At 37.8% G+C, this 26,702-nt stretch overlaps 1 protein-coding gene across 1 annotated transcript; it reads right to left on the bottom strand.

Moving 5' to 3' along the window:
- Positions 1 to 7,234: 7,234 nt before the first annotated feature.
- LOC141602695 (rop guanine nucleotide exchange factor 12) lies at positions 7,235 to 11,050 on the bottom strand. Its single transcript, XM_074422838.1, has 7 exons — positions 10,561 to 11,050; positions 10,257 to 10,373; positions 9,991 to 10,145; positions 9,621 to 9,695; positions 9,267 to 9,530; positions 8,442 to 8,762; positions 7,235 to 8,001 (listed from the first exon to the last, which is right to left on the bottom strand). The coding sequence occupies exons 1-7, from the start codon at positions 10,859 to 10,861 to the stop codon at positions 7,597 to 7,599; spliced, it is 1,638 nt and encodes a 545-aa protein (XP_074278939.1). The 5' UTR covers positions 10,862 to 11,050; the 3' UTR covers positions 7,235 to 7,596.
- Positions 11,051 to 26,702: the final 15,652 nt, after the last annotated feature.

Here is a 26,702-nt window from a genome sequence, read left to right as displayed (position 1 = left end):
ATGAAGAACGCAATAATGAGTTTAGATGGACTTATGATATGGCTTTTGATTACTCATCTGTTCCTTCAAAATCAAACAAAATAAATGAGAATCGAAAGCATACATTCAAGCCCAAAGTTCAAAACCCTAAACCTAGAGCGTCTCATGAAGGTACTAGACCTAGAGCTACTTTTGTTAGAGCTAAACCTAAAGTACCTTATGTTCCGATTGTTAGACAACCCAATGTCAAAGCCAAAAGAATAACAAGACAAGTATGGGTTAGAAAGGATCAAATATATAGAATTACTAACCATAAAGGACCCAACTTAGCTTGGGTACCTAAAAGTTGTATTTGATTCATTTGCAGGAAGAAGTGAAAGAAAATAATTTATGGTATCTCGATAGTGGATGCTCGAGACACATGACAGGAGACAGAAATCTTTTTCTTTCACTAGAGCCCTTCTTTGGTGGCAAGGTTACCTTTGGAGATAACAAGAAGGGAAGAAGAGGATCCAGATGAGCCCGATTTCTTTTTAGCAAGAAATGAGCCTCTAAATGAAGAAGATGATATTCAAGGTATCAATGATGAACTAGAGAATTCTGCAAACAATCCTAAGAGAAGTGATGAGTCCATAGTTAATGATACTATCGACCCTCCCTTGGATAAAGAAAGAGATCTTGAAGTTATACCTAATGATGTTGTAACTTCCGATCCAAATCATGATATGTCTAATGAAGTTAGTGATGCTTCAAGAAAATCCCGAGTCCAACTCGGGGGGGAACAAATCATGATTCTTCGTCTGCAGATGAAGCTAGTCCATCAAATGATAATGAGCCTAGAGTTCTCAAAAAGTGGAAACATCAAAGCTCCCACCCTTTGGACAAAATCCTAGGGGTTCTAGAGCAAGGCATTAAAACTAGAAGGTCCTTGAATAATTTCTGCTCGTTCTTTTCGTTTCTATCAACCATTGAACCTACCAATATTAAAGAAGCTCTTGCTGAACCTGATTGGATAACCGCTATGCAAGAAGAGCTTCAACAATTCGAACGCAATAAGGTATGGCACTTGGTGCCACGACCTAGTGATCGAACTGTTATTGGTACTAGATGGGTGTTTAGAAACAAATTGGACGATACAGGACTTATTACAAGAAACAAGGCACGACTAGTTGTCCAAGGCTACAATCAACAGGAAGGGATCGATTATGACGAGACCTTTGCACCTGTAGCGAGACTTGAGGCTATACGTCTCATTATTGCATTTGCCGCTCATAAGGGAATGAAACTGTTCCAAATGGACGTTAAGACAGCATTTCTTAATGGTTATTTGGAGGAAGAAGTCTATGTAGAACAACCTCCTGGATTTTTAGACAGCAAGTTTCAAAACCATGTCTATAAATTAGACAAAGCTTTATATGGTTTGAAACAAGCTCCAAGGGCATGGTACGACAGATTATCCAAGTTTTTGTTACAAAATAATTTTACAAGAGGATCTGTCGATAAAACCTTGTTCCTAAAATCCGAAGGTTCGAATTTACTTGTTGTGCAAATTTATGTAGACGATATTATATTCGGTTCTACTAATGAAAAATTGTGCAAGTATTTTTCTGATCTAATGACTTCTGAGTTTGAAATGAGCATGATGGGAGAACTGAAGTACTTTTTAGGCTTACAAATTCAACAAACAAAGGATGGTATAAAGATACACCAACAGAAATATATCAAGGAACTGATTCGAAAATTCGGTATGGAAAATGCAAAATCATACGACACACCTATGGTACCTGAAAAGAAGATGACTATAGATGAACATGGTAAGTGTGTCGATGAGACTACATATCGAGGTATGATTGGTTCACTCTTATATTTAACTGCAAGTCGTCCTGATATAATGTTTAGTGTATGTGTCTGTGCGCGATATCAATCGTGTCCTAAAGAATCACACATGATCGCAGTTAAACGTATCTTGAGATATTTAATTGGTACATCTAGTTTATACTTATGGTATCCACTTGAGTGTAATTTCGATCTAGTAGGATATTCAGATGCAGATTATGCAGGATGTTCTTTAGATAGGAAAAGCACTTCTGGGTATGCTACGTTTGTTGGACCTTGTATTATCACATGGGGATCAAAGAAGCAAAATTCAGTTGCAATGTCTACTGCTGAAGCCGAGTATGTATCTGCAGGACTGGTATGTTCTCAATTACTTTGGTTAAAGCAACAACTATGTGATTATGGTATTAATGTAGGTCGTATGCCTATTATGTGTGACAATACGAGTGCTATAGTAATTTCTAAGAACCCTGCCCAGCACTCGAGGACCAAACATATAGATATTCGACACCATTTTCTACGGGATCATGTAGAGAAAGGCAACATTTCACTTGAATTTTGTAGTACCGAAAGGCAATGGGCTGATATCTTGACTAAGGCATTAGCTAGAAAACGCTTTGAGTTATTGAGACTTGAGATTGGTTTAATTAGTGATAATTAAATCCGTCATAATTATGTCCGGGAACCCGAATGATCTGCTAGGAAGATAAGATTGTACGATTGTGTCCGTATATTTTTGTTGCAAGTTTAATTATGTTAAATAATATTTATTTTACGTGTTATATCTTGCTTATGTGTATGGTAATATTTTATATTCTGCATAATCACATTTCCTTACAAAAATCGACAAAATCTACAATAAATTGCCTTAATATAATAAAGATAATTCTATCTTATTATATTCCTCCACAAATCCTGCCTAAACTCCATCAAAGATTTTCTTTCCTAATCTTATATCAAATAGGAGATAATGCCAAAAACAAAAAAAAAGGGAAGTGCGAAAAAAAAAAAGAAAAACGCACGAAACAAAAAAAAAAAAGGAAAGTGCCGAAAAAAAAAAAAAAAAAAAAAAAGCAAAAAAAAAAAAAAAAAAAAAAAAAAGAAAAGGAAGATGCCGAAAAAAAAAGGAAAGGCATTAAAGAAAGAAGGAAATTGGTATTATTCTCTATCTTTTAAGGAAACCTATTCTTACCTTAACTCAAATTCCTTATGCTATATATACCCCTTTAATCTCTCCATAATTCTCATCAATTATAATCTCTAAACCCTAATTACCTTCTATCTTTTATTTTCATAATGACTAATCAACCTACAACCCGTTTTCAATCAAAGAAACATGTTGTCATTAGAAAGAAGGTAAGCCAATCACCACCTCGCACCCGCTCCACCTCACCGGCCGAACCACCCCGTTCCCCACGGTCCAATGCCGACCAACCCTCCAACCTCATCAAGCGACGAAAATTGTTTAAGGGTAAGGGAAAGACGGTTTCGGAAATTGAGGTATGTTCTAAGACTGAGAACTATAAACTTCAAGATGGTTCTTCACGTATTCTTTACGCACAAAGATATGGATGATTACACCAACAATGGACTAAATAATCTTAGACTAACTCAAGGAGAAAGAAGAGATGTCAATCAAGTTGCTCAATATCGCATTCACGCAGGACGAGTATATTCGATTGATTGGTTAAAGAAATACAAAGCACTTGGGTTTTTCGAAATTTTCTCAAGGATCAAGGATGGGAAAATCTTGTTCTTTGTAAGTGGTCCTATCTTTCCTATTGAGGTATATCAATTTTATGCTTCTGTTCATCTTAAGGAAGGAAATTTGTTTGCTGTGGTCAATGAGACTTCCATAAAAGTCTCAATTGGTGATTTCTGCGACTTGGCTCGAGTTCCTGAAGGAGGAACTGAGGTCAATCCAAGCGTAGAATGGGGAGGTCTTTTACCTGAAAAAAGGTTGATAGTGAAACGGTACTTCAAACAAGATGCAACTTAAATCGAGACTATCTTGACTGCAAAGTTGTCGCCAAAATTAAGGTTCTTTTTGAACTTTCTTTGGAGTACTATTGTCCCTAGAAAAGAAGGTAGAGATAAATTTGGGGCACATGAGATGATTATAATGAAGGCTTGGATTGAAGGAGAAAAGGTTAGTCTACCCTTGCTTGTGTTTCATAAAATTATACAAGCTAGTGTGACGGCTAAGATGGAAGATTTTGCTTCTACTTTAAGTTTGCCTTATGGGAATTGGATCTCACGAATTTTAGAGAAGAAAGGAGCAATTGGGAAGCAGAGTTATGGAGTTATCACTAATGACGAGATGAGCGATCTTTATTTATCTTATATGAAGCTCGTTATTAATGGCAATGAATTAGGTTTTGAGGTAAAAGGAGAAAAAGGAGAAAAAGAAGGAAAAAGCAATGTGAATTTTGATATGTTGGATTCAAAGATGGATTCAAACTTTACTTCTATTCTTGGACGGATTAATGAACAAGACAAGAAATTGGAAGAATTGTTTGACCTACTTACAAAGCAAAGGAGAATTGATACTAGTGGACCAAGTGAAGTTAGCAACGCTCACATCAAAACCGTGTTGTCACGGTTTGATACTCGGCTCGAAGGTGTTTCGAAGGCCGCCGTGCGAACTCACTCTGAGTCTGTTCAAATAAAGGAAGGTATGGCTAGTTTGGTTAAATTTGGTGATGATCTTTTGCAATCTGGGAAGGAGATGAGGTCTGAAATGCAAACTATATATGAAGCAGTTAAAGCAATGACTTTGAGGATTGGTAACTTTGATACTCGCTTAACCGCTCAAGCTGCACTTCTCGACCATTGTCATGCGCGACTCGAGGACTTGGAATACCGCACCCGACCACGGTCCAACCCGCCAAGCCCACGCTACCCTTGACCGATTTGCCCTAATCCATTTAACCTACCCTTATCTTTTTAATTCCTATGCTCACAATAAAAATCCATTCTTATGGATATTAGCTTTTTCATTTCCGCATTATTCCTTGTGTGATTCCAGTTTATATTATTATTATGCTAATTAAGAACTAGATTACGTTTAATATAATATGATTTTCATGATTATTTCTTGTCTCATAATATATTATTCTGGTCGTTTTATGTTTGTTCTTATCTTTTCAATGATGCCAAGAGGGGGAATTGTTTTTATGATTTGCGACCGTCTCAAAGTTAATTCTCTCATGGCGTTCTATAGTTATTACCTTGAAGAGATCTTTAGTTTCTGCGCTCAACTGTTCTATAATTTGGGAAGTATTATGTTGAGGGGGAACTAGACTTAGACACAAATCATAGGAGACTTGTCATCATCAAAAAGGGGGAATTTGTTGGACCTCTAGTCCTAATTAATTGTTTTGATAATGACAGTAATGATTTGTATGTGGACTTAATATATAAACATATGCGTGTAATTGTGTGCTTAAGTTTTAATTTAGAAAGGAACAATTACAAGACGCAAGCTTGAAGTTTGGACCAAGAAGGTACAACTTCAAATACACTTGATCGATGTATTCAAGCAAGATCAAGACCAAACAACAACCACGAGACTCAAGATGAGAGACTTGTGAAGAGACGATTCGTGTACTGAAGATCTACTGAAGATTAGTTAGTATAGGTCGTCATTCGGTAATGGTTTTACTTTGTTTGATTTAAAGGTTAGTGAAGTTATGACCTAATAGACATAACTTCATTGCTAGACAAAAATGATGCGTTAATTTTTGGAAAATATATTTTTAATGGTTTTTAAAAATAAGAGAGTATTTATTTGGTTGGAATTAATTAATTAGAATTTAAGTTGAATAAACTATTGGTTTGTAACACGATATTTATATCGTCATGCAACCTAGGGCTTTAACTAAATTCTATTTCGATTTGTTGCGGGCTAAAGAAGCAAGTAATGGACCGTTGGAGGCCTAGAGGCCGGCCAAACCCTAGAGGCCGAAACCCTAGGTGGGCCGAACCCCTAGGAGGCCGAAACCCTAGGGTGGCCGAATCCCTAGGGAGGCCAAACTCCTTCCTCTTGTTTCTTTCTTGTTCTTCAAGTCATTTGTTTCCAGAACATTCCTATGCCCTAATTCCAGAACTTTCCAAACCCTAATTTACTCTACTATAAATACTCTCATACATTCAACATTAATTGTTGACACACACATCTACATAATTCAAGAGAGAAAAATATTTTTAAGAAAAAATCATTTGAGCTTTAATTCTTATTTTCATATTTGCTTATACAAAAATCACGCATCAAATTTGTCAATCACTCGAAGAAAAATCGTTATTGGATATTAAATACACAAGGATAGTATACTCACTCGCATAACGTGAGATTAGTATTTGTCGTTGTATTTTTCTTATTAACGTAAGAGCAACCTAGAGTATTTAGCGATACTCAATCTGAGTTATAATCATATAGTTGATTATACGAGTGGATTGGTAATTTTTGTAATCCGGAGAAAGGTACTAAAAATTATTAATCGAGAATAGTGGACGTAGGTTTCGACTTGTGAAACTGAACCACTTCAAAATCCTGTGTGTCTCTCTTTCTCTCTCTCTTTATTATTGTTATTTCGCTTTTGCATTTATTGTTAATAATTTAATTAGTTGATTTTAATCAATAAAATCAAGTAATTAATTTATATCATATATTTCGAAAAAGCGGTCATCGTTTTTAATACTCAATTCACCCCCCCCTCTTTCGTATTCGATCAATAGACTCCACAGTTTATGTTCTAATATTGGAAGAAACGTGGTAAATTTAGTGTGTTGTTAATGAAACTTGTTTATAAAATTTGGTTTGTTGTGAAACTTGGTGAATAATTTTTTTTGTATGTGTTCAAATGGATTTTGTTTGTGTTCTAATGTTGGAATGGTTTGTTCTTGTAGTTGAATCCGCCTTTCTTGCTATGTTTTTGTTGCTATGGTGAACATCACACAATATTATATCTGTTGTTTTCTTTCAGAATCTAAAGTTAGTCGTTGTGTGTGTATGTGTGTGTGTGTGTGCGTGTGTGTGTGTGTGTGTGAGTGAGAGTGAGAGAGAGAGAGAGAGAGAGAGAGAGAGAGAGAGAGAGAGAGAGAGAGAGAGAGGTTTGAATATTAAAACTAGTCTTTTTCTCACACATCTAGTCTAAATCTCTTCAAAGAGAAGTGGCATAAATGGCAACCAAAATTTCAGGTTAAAAGCAATTACCCTAGTGGGCCTAGTCGCATTGTCACATAGGAACTTCGTTGAAATCACCAACAAAAATAAAAATTTAAAAAGTCGTTATGTGACATAATGATTTACTATTGCACCTACAAAAAACAAAACGAAATGATGATGTGTACAATTTTCATGTTAATCGATTCAAACCAGCATCATTTCCGTAACCTACTATAGGTTTGAAACCCATTTAAGAAAAAATTCTCATTATTCAATATCATCATCCTTGAATTGTACTTATCTTTACACCTCATTTTGAATGAACAAATTAATACAATTCTCATAAAATTGTTCAACTCTAGGAAGGAATTGTTATACAAGGTCGGAATCGTTGGTTCAAAACTTGAAACAGCTTCAAACCCAGTTCACTAGTCTGCAATATAGAAGTGAAAAAGTAGCAAAAATTTTTAGAAAAATTTACAAGTGGGTTTAGCGCATATAGATATACCTATACATCGAGTGTTCTACTCTTTGTTAAGTCTCCCTCATATTTTTCTAGTAATACTATTACCATGTTAATGAAAAAACTAAGTTAAACTGGTTTTCTATTGTCATTAATGTCGAGATGTTGGGCTTCTTAAACCACCCAACGTCTCAAGGTAGGAACCCTTACTTGGAATGACAATTGATGGAGGTTTTCCTAGTTGTCTAGGCTCACCATCTTCAAAGTTCTCTTCATTTTCTACATCTTCGTTTTCGGCAGCCCAACCCATGAAATCAAAGAGTGTCATTGATTTGGGTGTTCCTACTGCATTCAACTTCTCTATCTCTTCTTCAGGATTTGGGAACTTCATTGATGTTACTTTCACATCAATTAGAGGGTTTCTTTTAGCTTGTGCTAGAGAAGGGTTCTGTGTTAGTGAATCTACATATAAAACGTCTTCGATTCGTGATAAAATTGTGTGAGCTAAACTTTCTAGAATTCTTGAGTAGCTTTCCAAAAGTGCATGACCTACATCCTGCAAAAACATCACAAAATTTTATTACCTCATATATATGGTAAGAAATCTAGAAAATACTTTTCAGCTTAGAAAATACAATAGTATTACCATAGTGTTTCAAAGGCCTTGTATCAATAATTTCATCAAAAGAGTTATTATTCAGAACAAAATAAAATTGTTTTGTTGCCATTTTGGGTTATTGCACCAAGATCAAGTAAACAATATTGGAGATATTTGATGGTCTATAGCTTTATTGGAAAGTACAAGAACCTTCTCATAGGTTAAAAAGCAAAATCATTTCTTACATGACACTAACTCGGCTTAAAATTTATCATCTTAACTTCAAAAGTAAGTCATTTTGAGGTTTACTTTTGAACTTAAAAAAATTACGTTCAATATGATAATAGATTTTGCCAAGTCAATAGTTAGCCTACTGATAAAACAGTCAATGATCTTACTTGGTTAAATTGAATCTTGCTTATGTCTAGAGATGATTGAGAAACTCCGGGAAATCGTTGTCTAAGTATCAATAAAATTGTTTCTGCTCTCTCTTCAAAGAGTTCCCTTTTCTCCAAGCTTACACCAGATCCCCAAGGAGATTTAGAATCTTTGCTGCACATTTTTCGCCTCCAAATAACAACGGATGCCTCAATTCTATTCATGAGGTCAAGAATCTTGTGCTCCGATGATAAGTCCATTGAATAAAGAAATTGATCAATATCAAAGTATTCAACAGTGATACTTTTGTAAATTGTATCTCCTAAGCTAGCTCTTCCATTCTATCAATATAATATGCTTTTATTAGGAGATAAATCAAGTACTGTAAACTTAATAAATCATTTACTTAAACCAATAATTAGATGATAACTACACTTGAAAGTAGAATCAATCCGAGATCAGGCGAGATGATATTGAAAAACTAAATTAACATAAAGAAAAGAACTGACTTTGATCCATTTCTTAGGCGAACTAAACTTGCTTGAGTCTAGCACATCCCAAACAAAACTTTTTCATCTCGAAAATCAACCGTACGGAAATAATACGCGTTAAAACCGAAAATAATAACTTCCAAAAAAAGCGTACTTATATTACAAAAGACAAAAACCTTACTAGAAATTACTCTAAATGGCTAAAATCATAGAAAACCGATTTTTAATGATCTACCTGAAGTGACTCATACCGAAATAAGACTCAATGAACATATAATACCCAAACTTGATCTGACATGTGTACCACCAGAATAACCTATTTGACAATGTTGTTTAGAGCATAATTACACGAACCTTTGGCAAGGAATCGATGTAGTTTTCAGGGATCTCCATTTCTGTTAATATCTGGGCGTTTATAGCCAAGGCGGCTTTAAGCACTTGATTAACTGAATCCTTTTGAAAGTGGAGCCATTTCCTGGTGACATCCGACAAACCATCAGGAGGAACTTTCACAGTAGGTAACCACCATTTATCGTCTCTTTTCCCCTTTCTTGATTCATTGGGGTCTTTGGAGACGTAGTAGAACTCATGTTGATCCTTGAAATTGTCTAAGCAATCCTATATTTATTCTATAGTTACTTCAATTTTCTTTAAAATAGAAAATCATTGAATAAGAATATCAATTGAAACCAAGTAGTCAGTACTTACTATTAGCATAGTATCAAGCTTTCTAAGAACTGGGATGTGCATGTGAATGTCTGATCTTTGTTTTGTTGTCATAATCTATAATTGAAGAACACATAGAAATATATAATATTATGCTACTAAAACAATAGAATGAATTTATGTTTTTAAGACTCGACTAATAAAAAATCACTATTTTGGGGAAAAATATGTTTTTTGACTTAACATAAGTCTCTAAAGTATTTAGTCTTACAAATATAAGGAAACTACGGCTTAAACTCATTAGGTGGTGAAAGTTATGACGTGATTTAAAAACACACCAAAACCGGTAATATATCAACAACCAATCAAAGTAATTATAGCTATGGAAACGTCATGTTGAGAATGTGAGTACCTCCATACATACACCATTTGCGGACTTTTGTTGTGACGGCGCAAATTCAACAATATGATCTGTAACAGAAGTAAGCCAATCTATTTCTTTTTTCCATCTAGCACGATTCTCAGTGGCCATTGGCTCTAATTTTCTTTGTTCACCAAACACAGATGCTGCATATAAATCGAACAAGGTAAAGATAATTTAATTTTAACTATGATGTCTTATTTTTCTTAAAAAGTTATGGCATAAAATGTTCCACAATCACTTTTATACCTAATTACCTGCTAAATTAGTGATGGCGTTTGATAAAGCCAAGGCAGAAGAAACGCCCTTTCCACCTCCGGACATATCCTCCCCTAGGAGCAACTTTGCAAATCTTTCCTTCATCATTTCCATATCTACAATCACATAAAAGTGTTGGACTTAAACGATCGAGTTACTCATGACATGTTCATAGCCATCATGTACAAAGAAACAATACATTTTTCTTATTTAGTTATTAAAATAAATATCAATCATTTTGAATAGCTTCACCATTTCAAATGGACACAAAATAGAAAAGATGGATGGTAAATAAGATAATACCTTTTTGAACAGAGTCTTTATCACCTCCAACCGTGCCTAATCTAGAGCGAGGTCCGGAACTTTGGTCCTTATCCAAGGAAGAACCTATACTAGGTCGAGGTAAGGACTTGTCGGACCTTGAGGATTGACTCTTGGTGGCTCGAGTATCTTCAACTAGATCATCAGTGCTCGTGCTTTCAATAACCATGCTTTGTGAATATCCATGTCTACGACCATTATTACTCCCACTATCCTCTTTCGATCCACGAAAATTCGATAGCCTCGCCTTGTAACCATCTTGTTCTTGCTCCAATGCCCGCATTATCTCTACGTTTCAATAATTGGTGGGGTGGAGAATTATGAACAATTAAATTACAATGTCGCAAAAATAAAAATGTATAAAAAAATGGTGTTTTAGGATTTTTTTCATGTGGTGTTATATTTAGTTTAAGGTAGAAGGAAAAAAATAAAGGGTTGCTAGGGAGATTGTTATTTACATTACATTGATCCTACGAAAAAAGTTTCAATATGAGGGGAAAATCCATATTTAGTTAGGTTAGAACATAAGAAATTTGAGAAAATGGGATGATTGTTTTTTATTTATAATTTACTATTTTTGAGATGCAGGATGTTGAAGATTGTGGGGTGCATGTTTAAGAATGTTGCAATTCATCATAAAAGATTTGTTCCATATTTTTACTGATTATTTTTTGGATGGGTGTGATTTAATGGAAGGGTAGAGTTGAATATCTTTTCTAGGATCTTGGGATAATGTGAGTTTTGCTAATTTAGATGGAAGAATAACCATCCCAAATATCATGTTATTTTGTAGGAAAATTAGATATTATCACCTTGATACAAGTTTAAATATCTCACGTTCACCTCTAAACATTATTTTATATAAACTTTTTTTTCGTTTGTTGTTCTTACAAAAACTAATTAACGAAATAGAATTGGTTTCAAACGATTTTCTCACAATGTGTCTATGTCAGCGTTTGTTTGTTTTTTTTGTGATTTTTTTGAAGCCGTTGTCCCATACAACGACTTTAGGATAAATCATACTCAAAATTAGGCAGCGGTAACCAATGCTTGTTATGAGACTTTCAAAAAACTACAAAGTCGTTGTCCAGCACAACCGACATCTAAGCTTTCTAAATTAAATTGTTTTCACCCGCAACATCACGAAAATGCAATAGCATTCTAGCAGTGTCATCATTTACCAAACTGCAATAGCTTTTGCTTGCAGTTTCATCATCATCAACAACACCAAAATGCGACTTCTTACATTGAATCCAAAACATCATCCAAACATCATCGAAACATCATTTACACTCATATCAATTAAAGTAAACTACTAAATACGAATCTCAACTGCAACTTGTAGGGTCTATCATTGCAAGTATAATGCTCGCTAGCTCACTTGTCAAAACCCTATATAAGCACCAACCTCATACCTGTTCATTCATTAAAATGAACGTCCCAATCAGTGGAAAATAACTCGAGGTAAAGGGAACCATATTACATTAAAAATAAAATATACATAAAATAAGAAAGAAATTAAACAACACAACATGTGAATCTTGTGAGATCAATAAATGATGAATAAAACAACAATGTGTAAAAGTTCAAGATTTTTTGGTTTCTAGGGTTGGCTCTCATGTTTTGGCAGCTGAGTGGATTCAAATATGCACTGGGCATAGGAAGTTTAATGCTGGTCAGATGTATCATTTGATTAGAGAAGGGCCGATCAGGTTCATTGGGGCTCTCTTGTATATGATAAAGCATGTGTGCCTAAGCACTCCTTCTTAGATATAATGGCTTTACAAAATAAGTTACCCACAATTGACAATCTAGTCCACAGAGGCATGTACATGTTAAATCGATGTGTACTGTGCCGCAACCATGGTGATGATCTAGAGCACTTGTTCTTAAAGATGCCCATTTTCTGCATTGGTTTGGACGCATATCTCTTCATGGCTGCAAGTTGACTTTTCTCACGATTTGGTTCATGTGGTAAACTGGTTTCAACTTTATATTAGGGGCAAGGGTCTGAGGCATCGCTTGAAGAGAGCTGGGCTCATGGCTACTATGTATTATCTTTGGTGGGAGCGTAATGACAGAATTTTTAGGGGCTGCTCCTCTACTCCTGAATCTATCTGTATAAAAATAAAATTTGTGGTTAGAAATCGGATGTACTAGTTTGGATGTCTGTTTGGTTTTTGATTTTGTTTTTCTTCTTGGGGGTTATTCTGGTCTCCTTTGTAGAAGACAGTAAAGGGTCTTGTACTTGATTCATTGATTTATTGAAATAAGATCCATGCTTCTGCAAAAAAAAAAAAAATAGAATGAAAGCGATGACATTTCAATGTTCATAAGCAACCCAATACAACATGTGAGGCATATCAAAACGGTAAGCAAAAAGAAAAATAACATTCAACAAAAAAATAACAATTTATCCACCAAATGGATACAACTAAAAATATACAAAAATACAAAACGAGGCAAAGGGAGTATCATAAGAGAAAACATGTACTTGGCTCAGAGGTTACATGTAAAGCATGTCCATGATACAACACAAAAGTGTCTGGCTCAAAGGCCACCTTGAAAGCATGTCCAAAATACAAGGCACAAGTATCTGACTTAGAGGCTACCTATAAAGCATGTCCAAGATACAACATACAACACAAGTGACTTGCATCATCACCAAAAGATCGACATCATAACGACACCGGACACGAAAGGCACATAACCAAAAGAGAGACATCATGGCATGCAAATCAAGAGGTAGTCAAAACTTAGCTCACTATGGCAAAAGATTTCCCAAAGTACGGTAAACGATTTATAGCCAAAAGAGCCACTAATAGAAAAACATCAATTTGCGGCTCTATACTTGAAGCATCTTTGCCAAATAACAGCAAATATGAACTAAAGCCTTCTCTTTTTTCTTTTGTTTTTCTTAAACAAGGAATTTATTTGAGGCGTTATATGGGAAAATTGCCACAAATATCTCAAATGAAGCATTTTCCCCCCATAAAACGCCTAATATACAAGTAAGACTAAACTTTAAACCCTGCTATGCTCCTTAGAGCTACCCATGTTTCCCAATTCCTACATACACATCAGTTATTATCACTTACTCCCTTTACTCGACTCACTCCTCCTTGCCATCGACCACCGACTTCTCAACCGCGATAACCACGCATCCATCGATGCATGACTTACACATCATCGATCATCACCACAAGTAGCACTAATAAACCACACCCTAGTTCATGGTACAACACCATCCACTATTGTTATACTTGATTCAGAAGTTACTCGTATATCATGCAAGATGTCTAATATATAGGTTTGGAAGAGTGATATATATAAATGCATGTTTAAAAATGTTACCTCATTATGAAAATCATGGAATCAACTAGATAAAGATATATTTGATTTTACTATTTGTAGAATTTAGGTTTTACTAGTATTTATAATTTTATATATCTTGCGGGTATAGTGTTTTAACGCATTTGTCTTAATCCTCTTGTGAAACACGTAACTAAACTAAAATCATGTTGTTGCTTTGCATATCTAACTTACTCGGAGCAACTAGGGCAGCTCATCCCATTTGTTACGTTCTGCTCTTTTAACCTCCATTACATTGTCATTCTTTTAAAGATGAATTTATTTTATATGGTGTTGGCGATTTAAGGCGACCTGTAAGGCAATAAATGATTTATCTTATTTTAGGTAGTTTTAAATTTTGACATAAAAACCATTGCCCCACACTTAATGAAGAAATTCAAGGATTGGAAAGGAGATTCGAGCTTCTCAAAGGCAAGTAGGGCAGGTTATATGTTGACAACAAGCAAAATCAAGTGTTGCCCAGAAACCCGCCCGAGCTGAGGAGCAAGACGGGCGAGCAGAGGTAAACCCGTCTAAGCAGATGGAGAACACGGGCGAGTAGAACGACAACCCGGGCAGGCTGATAGTACAAATTCAGAGGCTGCCCAGGAACCCGCCCGAGCCAAGAACAATCCGGGTATGCTCCTCAATCCCCACTAGCTTAAACACGGGATTCCTTTTCTCCAATTCATTTCTTCCCCAATTTCAAAACACAATACCTCCTTCTCAAACAAAAACACTCATCTCCCATATCACAAATCACTCAATACTCAATCAAATCACCCCAAATTTGTTTATAATTCATCTTTGAGACATTTAAACAACTCTAATATCAGTTTTTAGGCTTCAAACTACACAAATCACCCAAAAATTGACTCACCCAAACCTAGAGTTTGAGAAATTAGAATTGGGCAAACATCTAATTGGGTTTGATTTTAGCTTGAGTTGGTGATTGAAGAAGACTTGTCAAGCATATTCAAGGCTAATTGATACTTGTGGACACAGCCACCCGTGCCGCGCACACCTGCGCGTTGGTTTCGAGGCGGCGACACTTATCTCACGGAACTCCGGCGCGAGGGCGAGGCACGTCATGGGCCGTTACCGATTTGAAAGGCATTGAAGCCGGTGAAAGTTTTGACAAGCCTGCATTTGTGGAGTCGCCAAAAATTTTTATAGAAAATTGGAACCGTTCGAATACTTCGCGTCATGTCAAGACACAAAGTAGTGACATGAACACTAAGAAATTCGTTACCCTTAGCATTCTATGTCTAGAATGACACTCGTGATGCCAATGAACACTGATGTTCATAGAGATCTTGAGTAAGGAGTGAGGGTACGTATTAGGAAGCTAGTTTATTTGAACACTTAATCCCGCCCGCCTCGATAGCGGCCTCTACTAATGATCAGGGAAGTCGTTTGTATTTGATATGTCATCAGTTATATGCATGCAATGCAACATCCAATAGATTAATCCTAACATGTGAGAATTAACTATGTCGGTGAACAAGAAATTTAGTTTATAATGGAAGGGTCGAAGTGGGAATTAGATTGATTACATGTGATTGCCAAGTAAGTAAATCATGCAAGAATGATAAATTGCAATAGATGAATTACAAGAAATAAATTACAATTGAATTACAAAGAATAACTTGAATCTACGTCACGAGTACGCTTAAAAAAGGGATTTGAAAGAAATAGAAAGAATTAAAAAGAATATGAAAATATGCCGAATAGGTCGAATTAACAGCGATAATAAGAGTAATAGTCGATTAAAACCTAATTAGAGAACCTATGTCAAAACAAGACGAGTTCAGAGGCAGAAACCACTTCAGAATAGGCGCAGCATCTGCTGCGTCTCTTAGAAGAGGCGCATCAGTTCATGCGGCTGTTCTTGAGTTGGGTTCTGACTGTGAAAGCCAGACTCATTAATCGTTATAGTTCGTTGGTTGATTAAGGTTAATTATGGAAACATATCTCGAGTAGAAGTGATTTAACAATGTTATATGTATATGAGATCGCCATAAAGCAAGAAAAATGAATGGAAACGAATTATTATGTGTTAATTATAAATCAATGTCGGAAAACGGGTTTATATACAAACTTCGGAATAAAGATGGGATTTGAAAAGGGAAAGAAAAGAACAGAATAAAAAACATGTATCAAAGACGAATTCAAGGGACTTGATATGAACAAATCGAGCCTCTTCAATCCGGGTTCGAATTTAATGACAAAAACCCGCAAATATCGAATTATAAGGAATTTAGGTCGGATTTATTGAAAGGAATTTTGTAAAAAAAATTGTGAATGAACAAAAGAAAACTTGAAAGGAATTAAAGAAGAAAACGGAAGAAAACCGAGCCTTCGAATTAAATAGAGGAAACGCGGAAGATGAAAAAGAGCAACAACGGCTAAGCAGCCTCTAGAAGAGGTGCAGTAAGTGCTGCGACTGTTCCAGAAGGCGCAATTGCTGTTGCGTTTCTTCTCGATGGTGTCTCTCTGCTGTTCCGTCGAAAGGGTTTTAAAATATGATTTTGAAAATGATTTTAAACATACTCGTGATGTAAAATCGTACATTAATTGATATAAAGTAAAATATAATAAATAAATTGGGTTTTACACCCTCAGACTTACATGTTTGACGAAGCGGGATTAACTAAGTTGTCGTATTAGTGATTGCTCGACTCGATGCAGAATGAAAGTGCCCTCTAAAGAGGAATTAGAAAAAGTTGATTAAATTGATTGAAGTGTCGTGGTCAAATTGGTCGGTCATGCAAACGTGACTAGTACTCAGAAGGATCTAAGCTTACATGGTCGATTGATTAAGCAGGTAGGTTTCAAAAAGCAAGAGTGCGGTCTTAGAATGTAAAGGGAGAAGAGAAGGGCGGACACTCGCGTGAGAAATATGTGAGGCGGAAGCCTCTATTTATACTAATCACACGGAGAAATTATGATAAGGGTAAAATTACGAAAAGAATCCGGAGAAAATCCGGAAACTGGAGAAAAAGCAGCCCAGGAAGAGGCGCAGCAGGAACTGCGACCTTTCTAAGAGGGGCGGTACCTGCTGTGTTCTCTCTTGGGCAGTTTCCTCCTCAGCAAGAAAGATTTCCGCGTTTGATTTTAGGAATTAGGAAGATGTGAGCTTCCTTATTCCGCAAGGTAAATATTTCCGTGATAAAAGATAAAATTTAGGAATATCACTCCGGAAATTTCCAGAACATTCCGACTCATGTTTTAGACAGTTGTAGAAAATAGAGACGGTTTTTGACCCGGACTCCAAATGTACTCTAATTACTGTCAAAACGACCGTAATGCCACCTAGATGATGACCATGAGGTTGACTTGACTGTTTGAGATATCATGTGTCGAAGAACTTATGAAATGCCATAAATCGCTCCGTGTAAACAAACATGCGGCCCAATCATCACTTGGTGGTTTGCGGGGGGTGCAGAAACGAGGTGTCTACAATACTATCTTGTCAAAGTTTGAAGAAATTCAAGGCATTTTCTTGGGATGGCTAGGACAAAGGAAAACACCAAGGTACCAAGTGAGTGCAATCTCACAAAAAGGCAAAGAACATTGGCATCCAAAGCAATTATGGTATCAACTATGGTGGAGAGGAAACTTGAGACGGTTTTGGCTCCCGAAATTCCAACAATCGAGCCACTTGAAGGATTTATGAAGGTAATCTTTATTGATGAATAACATAAGAAATCCTTTACTTCTATACTAAGTAATAATGTTGTAGCTTCCAAATTCCTATGCCATGATACATTAGACAAACTTGATATTTTGAAGGATACACGAACCTTCTTCGAGTCTATGAGTCTAGACACCTTTTTCGACATGCATAAAGATACCTATAGAGCCTTGACCCTTGAATTCATTAGTTCATTGAAGGCAGTTAGACAAGAGGATCGAAAATTCTTGGATTTCCGTCTTGCCAACAAATTCCGTAGAATTGAAATTCATGCTTTTGCTAGAGTATTTGGAGTAGAAATGCCTTTTCGATCGACCAAGAAGCCACACAAGTTTGATGCCAAACCTTTATGGAAAGCCATTACGGGGAAATAATTTACTACTTTCAAGGCTTGTTCGGCCTTATTTGTTCATCACTCGGGTATTATAATTTCACACTGTTTCGTGGCTAACACTTTGATAGCAAGAAAAAGAAGCTTGTACTTTGACGGAACTTGATATGGCCTACCTTGAATCCCGTCTCAATGTCCAAGAGTCTTACAAATCCGATTACAACATTATTCAATTATTGATAGACCGTTGGATGGACTTAGCATCGGGTAAGGACAAGATGACCTTCATAGTCAATGGTGGTTTGATAACCAAGCTAGCAAAACACTTTGACCCAACTTCAACAATGATGGCGTTTACAAGCTTATTAAGGGAGAAACACGCATGGACATTGTTAAGCGTATAATTTATTATATTTTATATACTTATTTCCCATAATTTTACTTATATTTTCAGCATTATATTTATTTTAATAATTCTTTCCTAGAACATCTTACTGCGATTTATATAATTATTTGTAGGAAGGGGCTATTTTGATGCTGATATTAGCTGAACAACTAAGTAAGGCGATAAATAAAAGAAGTCAAAATAAATAAGGACTTCAAGCTCTCCAAGTCCACAAAATAAAGACAAAGTCATCCAAAATAAAATGGAAAGTCACTACGGAATAAATTGTTGACAAGACCATCATTTTACAAATGATGAAATAAAGAAACATATTCCACTATGCCAAATCTGACCATCAATAACGAGCGTATCACAATGGTTTAATGCATACAATAACGACACTTAAATTACCGTTTTTCAAATATTGGCGGAAACCTAGACCGCGCTAATAAGAATAACGGTTTCCCTCGAAAACCGTTGTTATTATAATGTGACAACGGTTGTTTAACAAACCGTTATAAAAAACGTTTAACGGTTTCCAAAAAATAATTATAGAATCACCCTTATCAAAGGTTGTTAGACAACTGTTACCAGTTTAAGAAAATGGCGTTTCGAAAACCGTTACTAAATTAACACCAGCAACGGTTTTTAGTACCCGTTGTTATGTTATAGCCACGAGTTTCTTGTAACCGGTATCATTTTTTATTATGAAAGAACGGTTCCTCTGTACCCGTTGTTATTTATCATTTACGTGTTAAAAATAATCGTTGTAAACTTTTTTTCAATGTTTAATATTCAACCAATGCGTGTATGATAAATAATGAACCGTTGCATGCATTGTTTTGTTTGACCATTATTACTATCCGTCCATTATTATATTCACACATGCATACATATTTTCCTATAAATATAACTTATAATGTGATCAATTAACCATATCCACCAATTAAAAGTTCAATTAATCATAGCCTATAATTTAATTAAAAACATTACACTTCGATCACCATGTCGTCGTCGTCTTCTAAACCCGCCGAATCACAATCAAATACCCGCTATGTCCATCCTATTACCTGTATTATACACAACCTTCCAATCAAATATGACGACAATGGTAAGGCTTTTTTTGAGAAGTTTTACTTAGATGAGAGATATGCTTCGTCATGGTAGTTATATGAACGTTAAAAAGGTCCACCCAGCTTAGACTAAAGTTCGTGGTTTTCTTGGTTACGCAATGATCGAGCTTGAAGGTTTTGGGAAGAAGCTGGACTGTAATACCCGCCTTATTTAAGGACCCCTTGACTGGCCGTTTAACTAGAGAAGACCGTAGGAGGGGATATGAGAAAGGATAAAGGACCTATGTATCGGTTTACTCGACCTAGTAGGGGCTACTCGGCCGAGTAGTGGAAACACTCGACCGAGTAGGGCTTACTCGACCGAGTATGAAAGTACTCGACCGAGTATTGCCGCTGTTAACGCTTTATTATAAAACGCAAATTGGTAAATCTTATTTCATTTTCGATGGTTCCCTATCTCTCTAACCCTAATATATCTCTCTCTTACCTATCACCCACCTCTCTATACACTCTCATCTAGCCTAGACACTAACCCACCTCTCTATGTGTTGAGTATTCAAGTAGGGATGTCATATTTGTCGACTTTGGTCCGCGTCTCAAGGTAAGTCGTTGTTCCGTTGTTGTCTTTTAGAAGGTCCTTGGGGTGGTCTTGTAATAGGATGTGGTTACCATTTATAGGTTTCATCTCGGAGTCTTGCCTGGCTAGTTGTTTGATGCATTTTCATGGATTAGCGATAAGAAAGGGTTTCCCTACTCGGTTTACTGTTTAACTGATTTAAGATTATGTGGTAATTGTTTGTACGATTGATATTGTGATTATCTGCTTTTGATTGTTGGGAGGTTGGTGTTGGTGTTATGATGGTTGTTGGTGATGTTCGCGAGGCGCGTCCTCGGCTGAGTGGAGTCACTTGCGGGAGTGGCTTCACGCCCTAGTTTCGACCTCTGTGGAACCTGCCACAGGAGGGGATGTGCACATTAATGAACAGGGTTATCGCTCGTTGATGAGCGGGAATTTGGTGGGCAAGGCTGCGGTCCCCCACTGGCAGGGCTACACACTTTAGTGTGTAGTAAGTTACAAGAGGTGATAGGGAGTTAGAGGTAGAGGATGATCAACTGTTTATTTTATCGTACTAGTCTTATTTTGATTATGTAGTGAACTGACCCCGTATTGTGTCTTCAAAACTGTGGTGATCCATTCGGAGATGGTGAGCAGTTGATTTAGCAGGTACAACTAGTCTTGAAGTCACGGGGCTTGGAAGGGAATCGAGTCATCACGCTACCGAAGTAGATGTCACCGCCACTCATGCTTAGTAGTCTTTATAGTTATTCATGTTATATCTTGCCACGCTGTCCTACGATGTAAAGTCTTAAACTATTTAATAAATGTTCTTTTATTGTCTATTTGATCTACTACCTCAGGCAACCGAGATGGTAACACCTTCATACACGGGGGTGGTCCTTGGTAAGGCACGTTGGTATACGGGGGTATTACAAAGTGGTATCAGAGAGAAGATCTTGGAACCTGAACCAATGAACCAAATGAATATAGGGTGTCAAATTAAAATGAACCTGGTTTATGTGTGTTGGGAGCCCGTTATGTCGGTTTTGGGTGAGAAGGCGCCCTCATCTCAGAATCCCGGCCCCAATCATGCTTAAGCCAGCCACCATGGAAGGGTAGATGTATAGGAGTGTTCTGCGTCAAGTGTTTGTGTCCTATGTGCATGTCGTGGTAGCCTGTGTGGTAACGTGTGTTTAAAACTATGGGTGTGGTATTTCAAAATGGTGAATCTCGTGAGTTTGTTGGGTGATATATGATAATGGAATTGTGTGGTTGCATATGATAGACCTCATGCATGAATTGTGTTTTATGTGATTTCCAAAGGAGTAATGAAGTATCAAATATGTATAGAATTGCATGATTCGGTATGTTGACGTAAGTTCATAGCTCGATCTTATCTATTATATAGTCAAGATTGATTGTGTATATTCGTTGTAACACGGATTGTTTACTACTGCTACGTGCATAGAAACAGGTGTCGCTCATAAGTATCGTAATGAAGTTTTATGATTCGTGATGTTCTTTGTTGTGATAGAGTTAGGGTCTAATGGTGTCGACCGAGTACCCGTTATTCGTTTTGAAGTAAAAACTCTTGATAACTTAAATCTCCGTTCCTGTTCTGTTGAACTTGGCCGAGTAGAGTTTATACTCGACCGAGTAGGTCACACTCGGCCGAGCAGAGAGGCACTCGACCGAGTACTTGGGCTGGCAGATTACACGTGCTACTGATCTCTGAGTACTCGACCGAGTAGACCGAATACTCGACCGAGTAAGCCATACTCGGCCAAGTAAACCCGATACTCGACCGAGTACCCATTTATCGCGACTCAGCCCGGTTTATTTCGAAAACCCTATAACTCTTCTTTTCTCCTTATTTCCGTGATGTTATCTACCTCTCCTCTCCCTCATAACTCTTCCAAATTCTTTCTATCTCAAAACACTTGGGTGATTGTTGGTAGTAATTACTTTTGGATTTCCTTCTTGCTTGTTCAAACCCTCAATCAAGGTAAAGTATTCAATCAATTTCTTCAACTTTGCCTTCAATTTATGATAAAATTTCTTCAAAAAATTCGAACCTTTAACCCTTGTAATCCAAATTTAGGTGCTTCTACTTTGATGCTTTTGGTCCTAATTGCTCTTAAACATCGCGGTTGTATGCTCTAAAATGATTTTATGCTTGAAAACGGCCATCTTATGTTACAAAATTTTTTCCGGGGTTTGCTTCAAGTTTGATTTTTGGTCCCTTAGGTTGCTCTAGGATGTTCCTTAAGAGTTAGTTGATGATAAAAATGCTTCTCTTGGTTTGTATGACTTGTATTTTGTGAGATAAATCCGTCTTAAAACTTCGTCTTAATAAAAATGCATAATTCGAAAAACAGTCCGTACTATGGCAAAATTTTGAAAATATCCTTGTTGGAATCCATCTTTTTACAGCATGCCAAAAGCCAAATCCTCAGCTAAGAAGCGGACTCGCGCCAATGTTCATTTGGAAACGGGTCAATCTAGCCAAGAACCCATTGTTCCTCCGATGGAGGAATATTCATCGGTAATTTTCTCTTGACTTTAAGCAACGGAATGCTTTTGTGGCCTTGATGGGCCGGACCATGAGATCGACATGTTGTGTGAATCCCGACATCTTGGAGACCTTGGGGGTTAAAGGGGATATAGTGCACATCTTTGAGATTTTGTGGATGGAGGGACTATACCACCTACGCAAAAAGTCTTATCCGTATCTGACCCTGGAGTTTCTGAGCTCCTTTGTATATGATGTAAAGAGGAAAACCGTTTCTTTTTGCCTTATAAACGAGGATCATGACTTAACCCTTGATGAGTTTGCCGGCCACCTTGGCCTAGAGACGGAGAAAGAGGGGTACATTAATGATGTGTCAAAGTATAGTGGGGCACCCCACTACCTACCTTACCTGACTGGCCGACCCGTTCCTAGTGCGAGTGCCATCTTGATCAATGAAGTTTAGCGTGTGTCCCTCCGTATGTTTCTTAGGATGATGACTTGCCTTTTGTTCGCGATGGATCACGTGAGTAAGCTGAACTGTCATGAGGTCATGTTGTTGATGTCCTACCTTAACCTCAGCCGGGGAGAGCCTTTTTACTATAGTTCTCTTGGGGTCGTATGCTCTAGTTTGGACTATATCGCACGGTCTTCGAACCGTCATATTTCGTGTGGGGCTATAGTGACCCGCTTGGCTCAGAGACTGACTGACTTTGAGGCTCCACCTTCGTCGGGTACCGGGTTGTTTGAGTCCGTCCCTACGATGGATGAGAGGTATTGGTGTCATATCAGGTGGTTTAGGGAGTTATAGGATAGGTCGTTTGCATGGAGAGTGAGAGGATCCATGTGGATGGTGCTTCCCGATCCCGAGCGCCTACCCGTGATTGACAATTTGGCTGAGTATGATCCGGGGAGTGGTGAGCCTAGACCTGAGCCCCAGTTTTACCGGATCGACCCCACCATCCTCCGAGACCTACCCGAGCCTATCACAGTGACGGAGAAGGAGCCGGTCGCTCCCCCACCATGCGAGCGCCGTAGAGGGAGGGCATCTAGGGTGGACGGGGCTGAGACTGAGCCTTCTTTCTTTACACCGAGCTTTTACCCATCATAGTACTCGCACTACCCTACCGTCCACGATCACAGGATGCAGGTTAGTGACCTGACTAAGCAGATCTCCACTACCTTGGTGCTCCAGAACATGCATGAGATGGCCTCCAACCAGGTTATAGGGACGGGGTTAGCACAACCGGTTTGGTGGAGAGGACCCGGGAATAACACGGGAGTCTTCCATAGTTACGGAGTTGACCCTAGCTTTTGGAGACCACCAGAGGAGACCGATTTTGGCTGCCCCGTTGGACCGTAGGGAGCCAACTATGGCAGTTCGCTAGGCGGCGGAGGCTACTCAGCTGGAGCAGAAGCATCTGGAGCAGGTACCACTGGCATCGGAGATGGTGAGGAGATGGAGGAGGGTGCGGATATTTGATTTATGTTGTATTTCTGGACTTGTTTCTTTGGTTTGTTGTTGGATATTCATTGCTCTTTTATCATACTCTTTTGTTTTGAGATGTTGTAATTGGCCATAAGGCCACATATTGCTTTTAGTATTCCGTTTGAATTGGTTGGATCGAGACTTTGAGTTGGTGTTAGACATCTCGCCAGTTGCAGGTTCGAACTTGTATGTTGTGTGTTTTAGGAGCCGGGAATTTGCATTCTGCCCTTTAAAACGATCCGAGTATTGCTTAATCGACCGAGTACCCCATGATACTCGGCCGAGCATCCGGGAAATACATCCTTCGTTATTTGAAATTGTTATAGAATTAGTTGGGTAACTGTTTTGGTAAGTGCGAGATTCAATACCTTAGTAATGTGTTCTGACTGTATGAGATGCGCCTTGTTTATATGGTCACGATATATGATGGAAATCTGAGATACGACGGTAATAGTAATATGAGATGTGTTATATGTGCATTAACGGTAGACAGTGTTGATTGAAGGGCAGTGATATCATAATACTATTCGCATCTCCCTATTTATGTTATGTCTTGCCTCTTTGAATTGCATGAAGAAGGTGGTTATTTACATACATTATGGGTGTGTAGTACTTGTCTTGTGATAGGATATGCATTCCATGATTGTTGTCTTCTTGAGTACGTATAAGTTGGTGGATGGGTAGAATGAACTTCGCGGATGAAGTTCCTTTTAGAGGGGTAGATAACATCGTGGTAAAAGTTCTAACGAATTGACAAAGTTCTTCTATGCCTCATCTTATATTTTTTTTAACTTTCAAGTTTTGAGTCGTCACAAACTTAATTTAAGTAACGTGTACGTTACAATGTAACTTTGCTACATAACTAACTGTGTAGTTGTACGCAATATCGGTATAATGATACATAGTGATCGTCGAAGCCTTGTCAAGGACGTTTAACAAAAACAAAAAAACGTAACTTCATAGGTCTTTCCTTAGGTTTTCTGTCCGTGGTATTTGGAAGCGTGGGATGAACTTCGGGGACGAAGTTCCTTTTAGGGGAGAAGACTGTAATACCTGCCCTATTTAAGGACCCCTTGACCGACCGTTTGACTAGATAAGACCGTAGGAGGGGATAGGAGAGAGGATAAAGGACCTATGTATCGGTTTACTCGACCTAGTAGGGGCTACTTGGCCGAGTAGTGGAAACACTCGACCGAGTAGGGCTTACTCGGCCGAGTATGAAAGTACTCGACCGAGTATCGCCGCTGTTGACGCTTTATTATAAAACGCAAGTTGGTAAATCTTATTTCATTTTCGACGGTTCCCTATCCCTCTAACCCTAATATATCTCTCTCTTACCTATCACCCACCTCTTTATACACTCTCATCTAGCTTAGATACTAACCGAAGAAGGGGGATTGGTTTATACGTGGAGTATTCAAGTAGGGATGTCATCGTTGTCGACTTCGGTCCGCGTCTTAAGGTAAGTCGCTATTTCGTTGTTGTCTTTCAGAAGGTCCTTGGGGTGGTCTTGTAATAGGATGTGGTTACCATTTGTAGGTTTCGTCTCAGAGTCTTGCCTGACTAGTTGTTGGATGCATTTTCATGGATTAGTGATAAGGTAGGGTTTCCCTATTCGGTTTACTGTTTAACTGATTTAAGATTATGTGGTAATTGTTTGTACGATTGATATTGTGATTATATGATGTTGATGGATGGGAGGTTGGTGTTGGTGTTGTGATGGTTGTTGGTGATGTTCGCGAGGCGCGTCCTCGGCTGAGTGGAGTCACTTGCAGGAGTGGCTTCACGCCTTAGTTTTGCCCTCTGTGGAACCCGCCACGGGAGGGGATGCGCACATTAATGAACAGGGTTATCGCTCGTTGATGAGCGGGGATTTTGTGGGCAAGGTTGCGGTCCCCCACTGGCAGGGCTACACACTTTAGTGTGTAGTCAGTTACATGAGGTGATTGGGAGTTGGAGGTGGAGGAGGATCACCTGTTTACTTTATCGTACTAGTCTTATTTTGAATATGCAGTGAACTGACCCCGTGTTGTGTTTTCAAAACTGTGGTGATCCATTCGGGGATGGTGAGCAGTTGGTTTAGCAGGTACAGCTGGTCTTGATGTCGCGGGGGTTGGAAGGGAATCAAGTCATCACGCTTCCGAAGTAGATGTCACCGCCACTCATGCTTAGTAGTCTTTACAGTTATTCATGTTGTATCTTGCCACGCTGTTCTACGATATAAAGTCTTAAACTATTAAATAAATGTTCTTTTATTGTCTATTTGATCTACTACCTCGGGCAACCGAGATGGTATCACCTTCATACACTGGGGTGGTCCTTGGTAAGGCACCTTGGTGTACGAGGGTATTACATGGACTCTTTTCGTCAAGCGAGAAAACTCCAGGCAAGATACGAGGATCATGATGCTGGGAAAAAAAATTATTATATGGATGATGTGTTACAAGCGCAATATTTATGGATTGCAACCGATTGTGACATTAATCTACTAAGAACATACCGACACTATATTGACACTGTGCCTGATTCATGGGAGGCGGAACAAGTGCCTCCTAATAATCCATATATTGAATTCCCAATATTTATCTCAATCGCAGGGGAATTACAAGATGATTATGTTGATTAATTATTATTATTCTAATTGATGTTGTTGAAACCGCGCGTCTTTTAATTTCTTGTTATGACTGTGTTTTTCTTGAATATATGTGTGGTAGAGTATTTTATTTTCTA

This window comes from Silene latifolia, chromosome 9 (assembly GCF_048544455.1).
Source record: "Silene latifolia isolate original U9 population chromosome 9, ASM4854445v1, whole genome shotgun sequence".
Classification (NCBI taxonomy): Eukaryota; Viridiplantae; Streptophyta; class Magnoliopsida; order Caryophyllales; family Caryophyllaceae; genus Silene; species Silene latifolia.
This window is presented reverse-complemented; position numbering and strand designations above follow the sequence as displayed.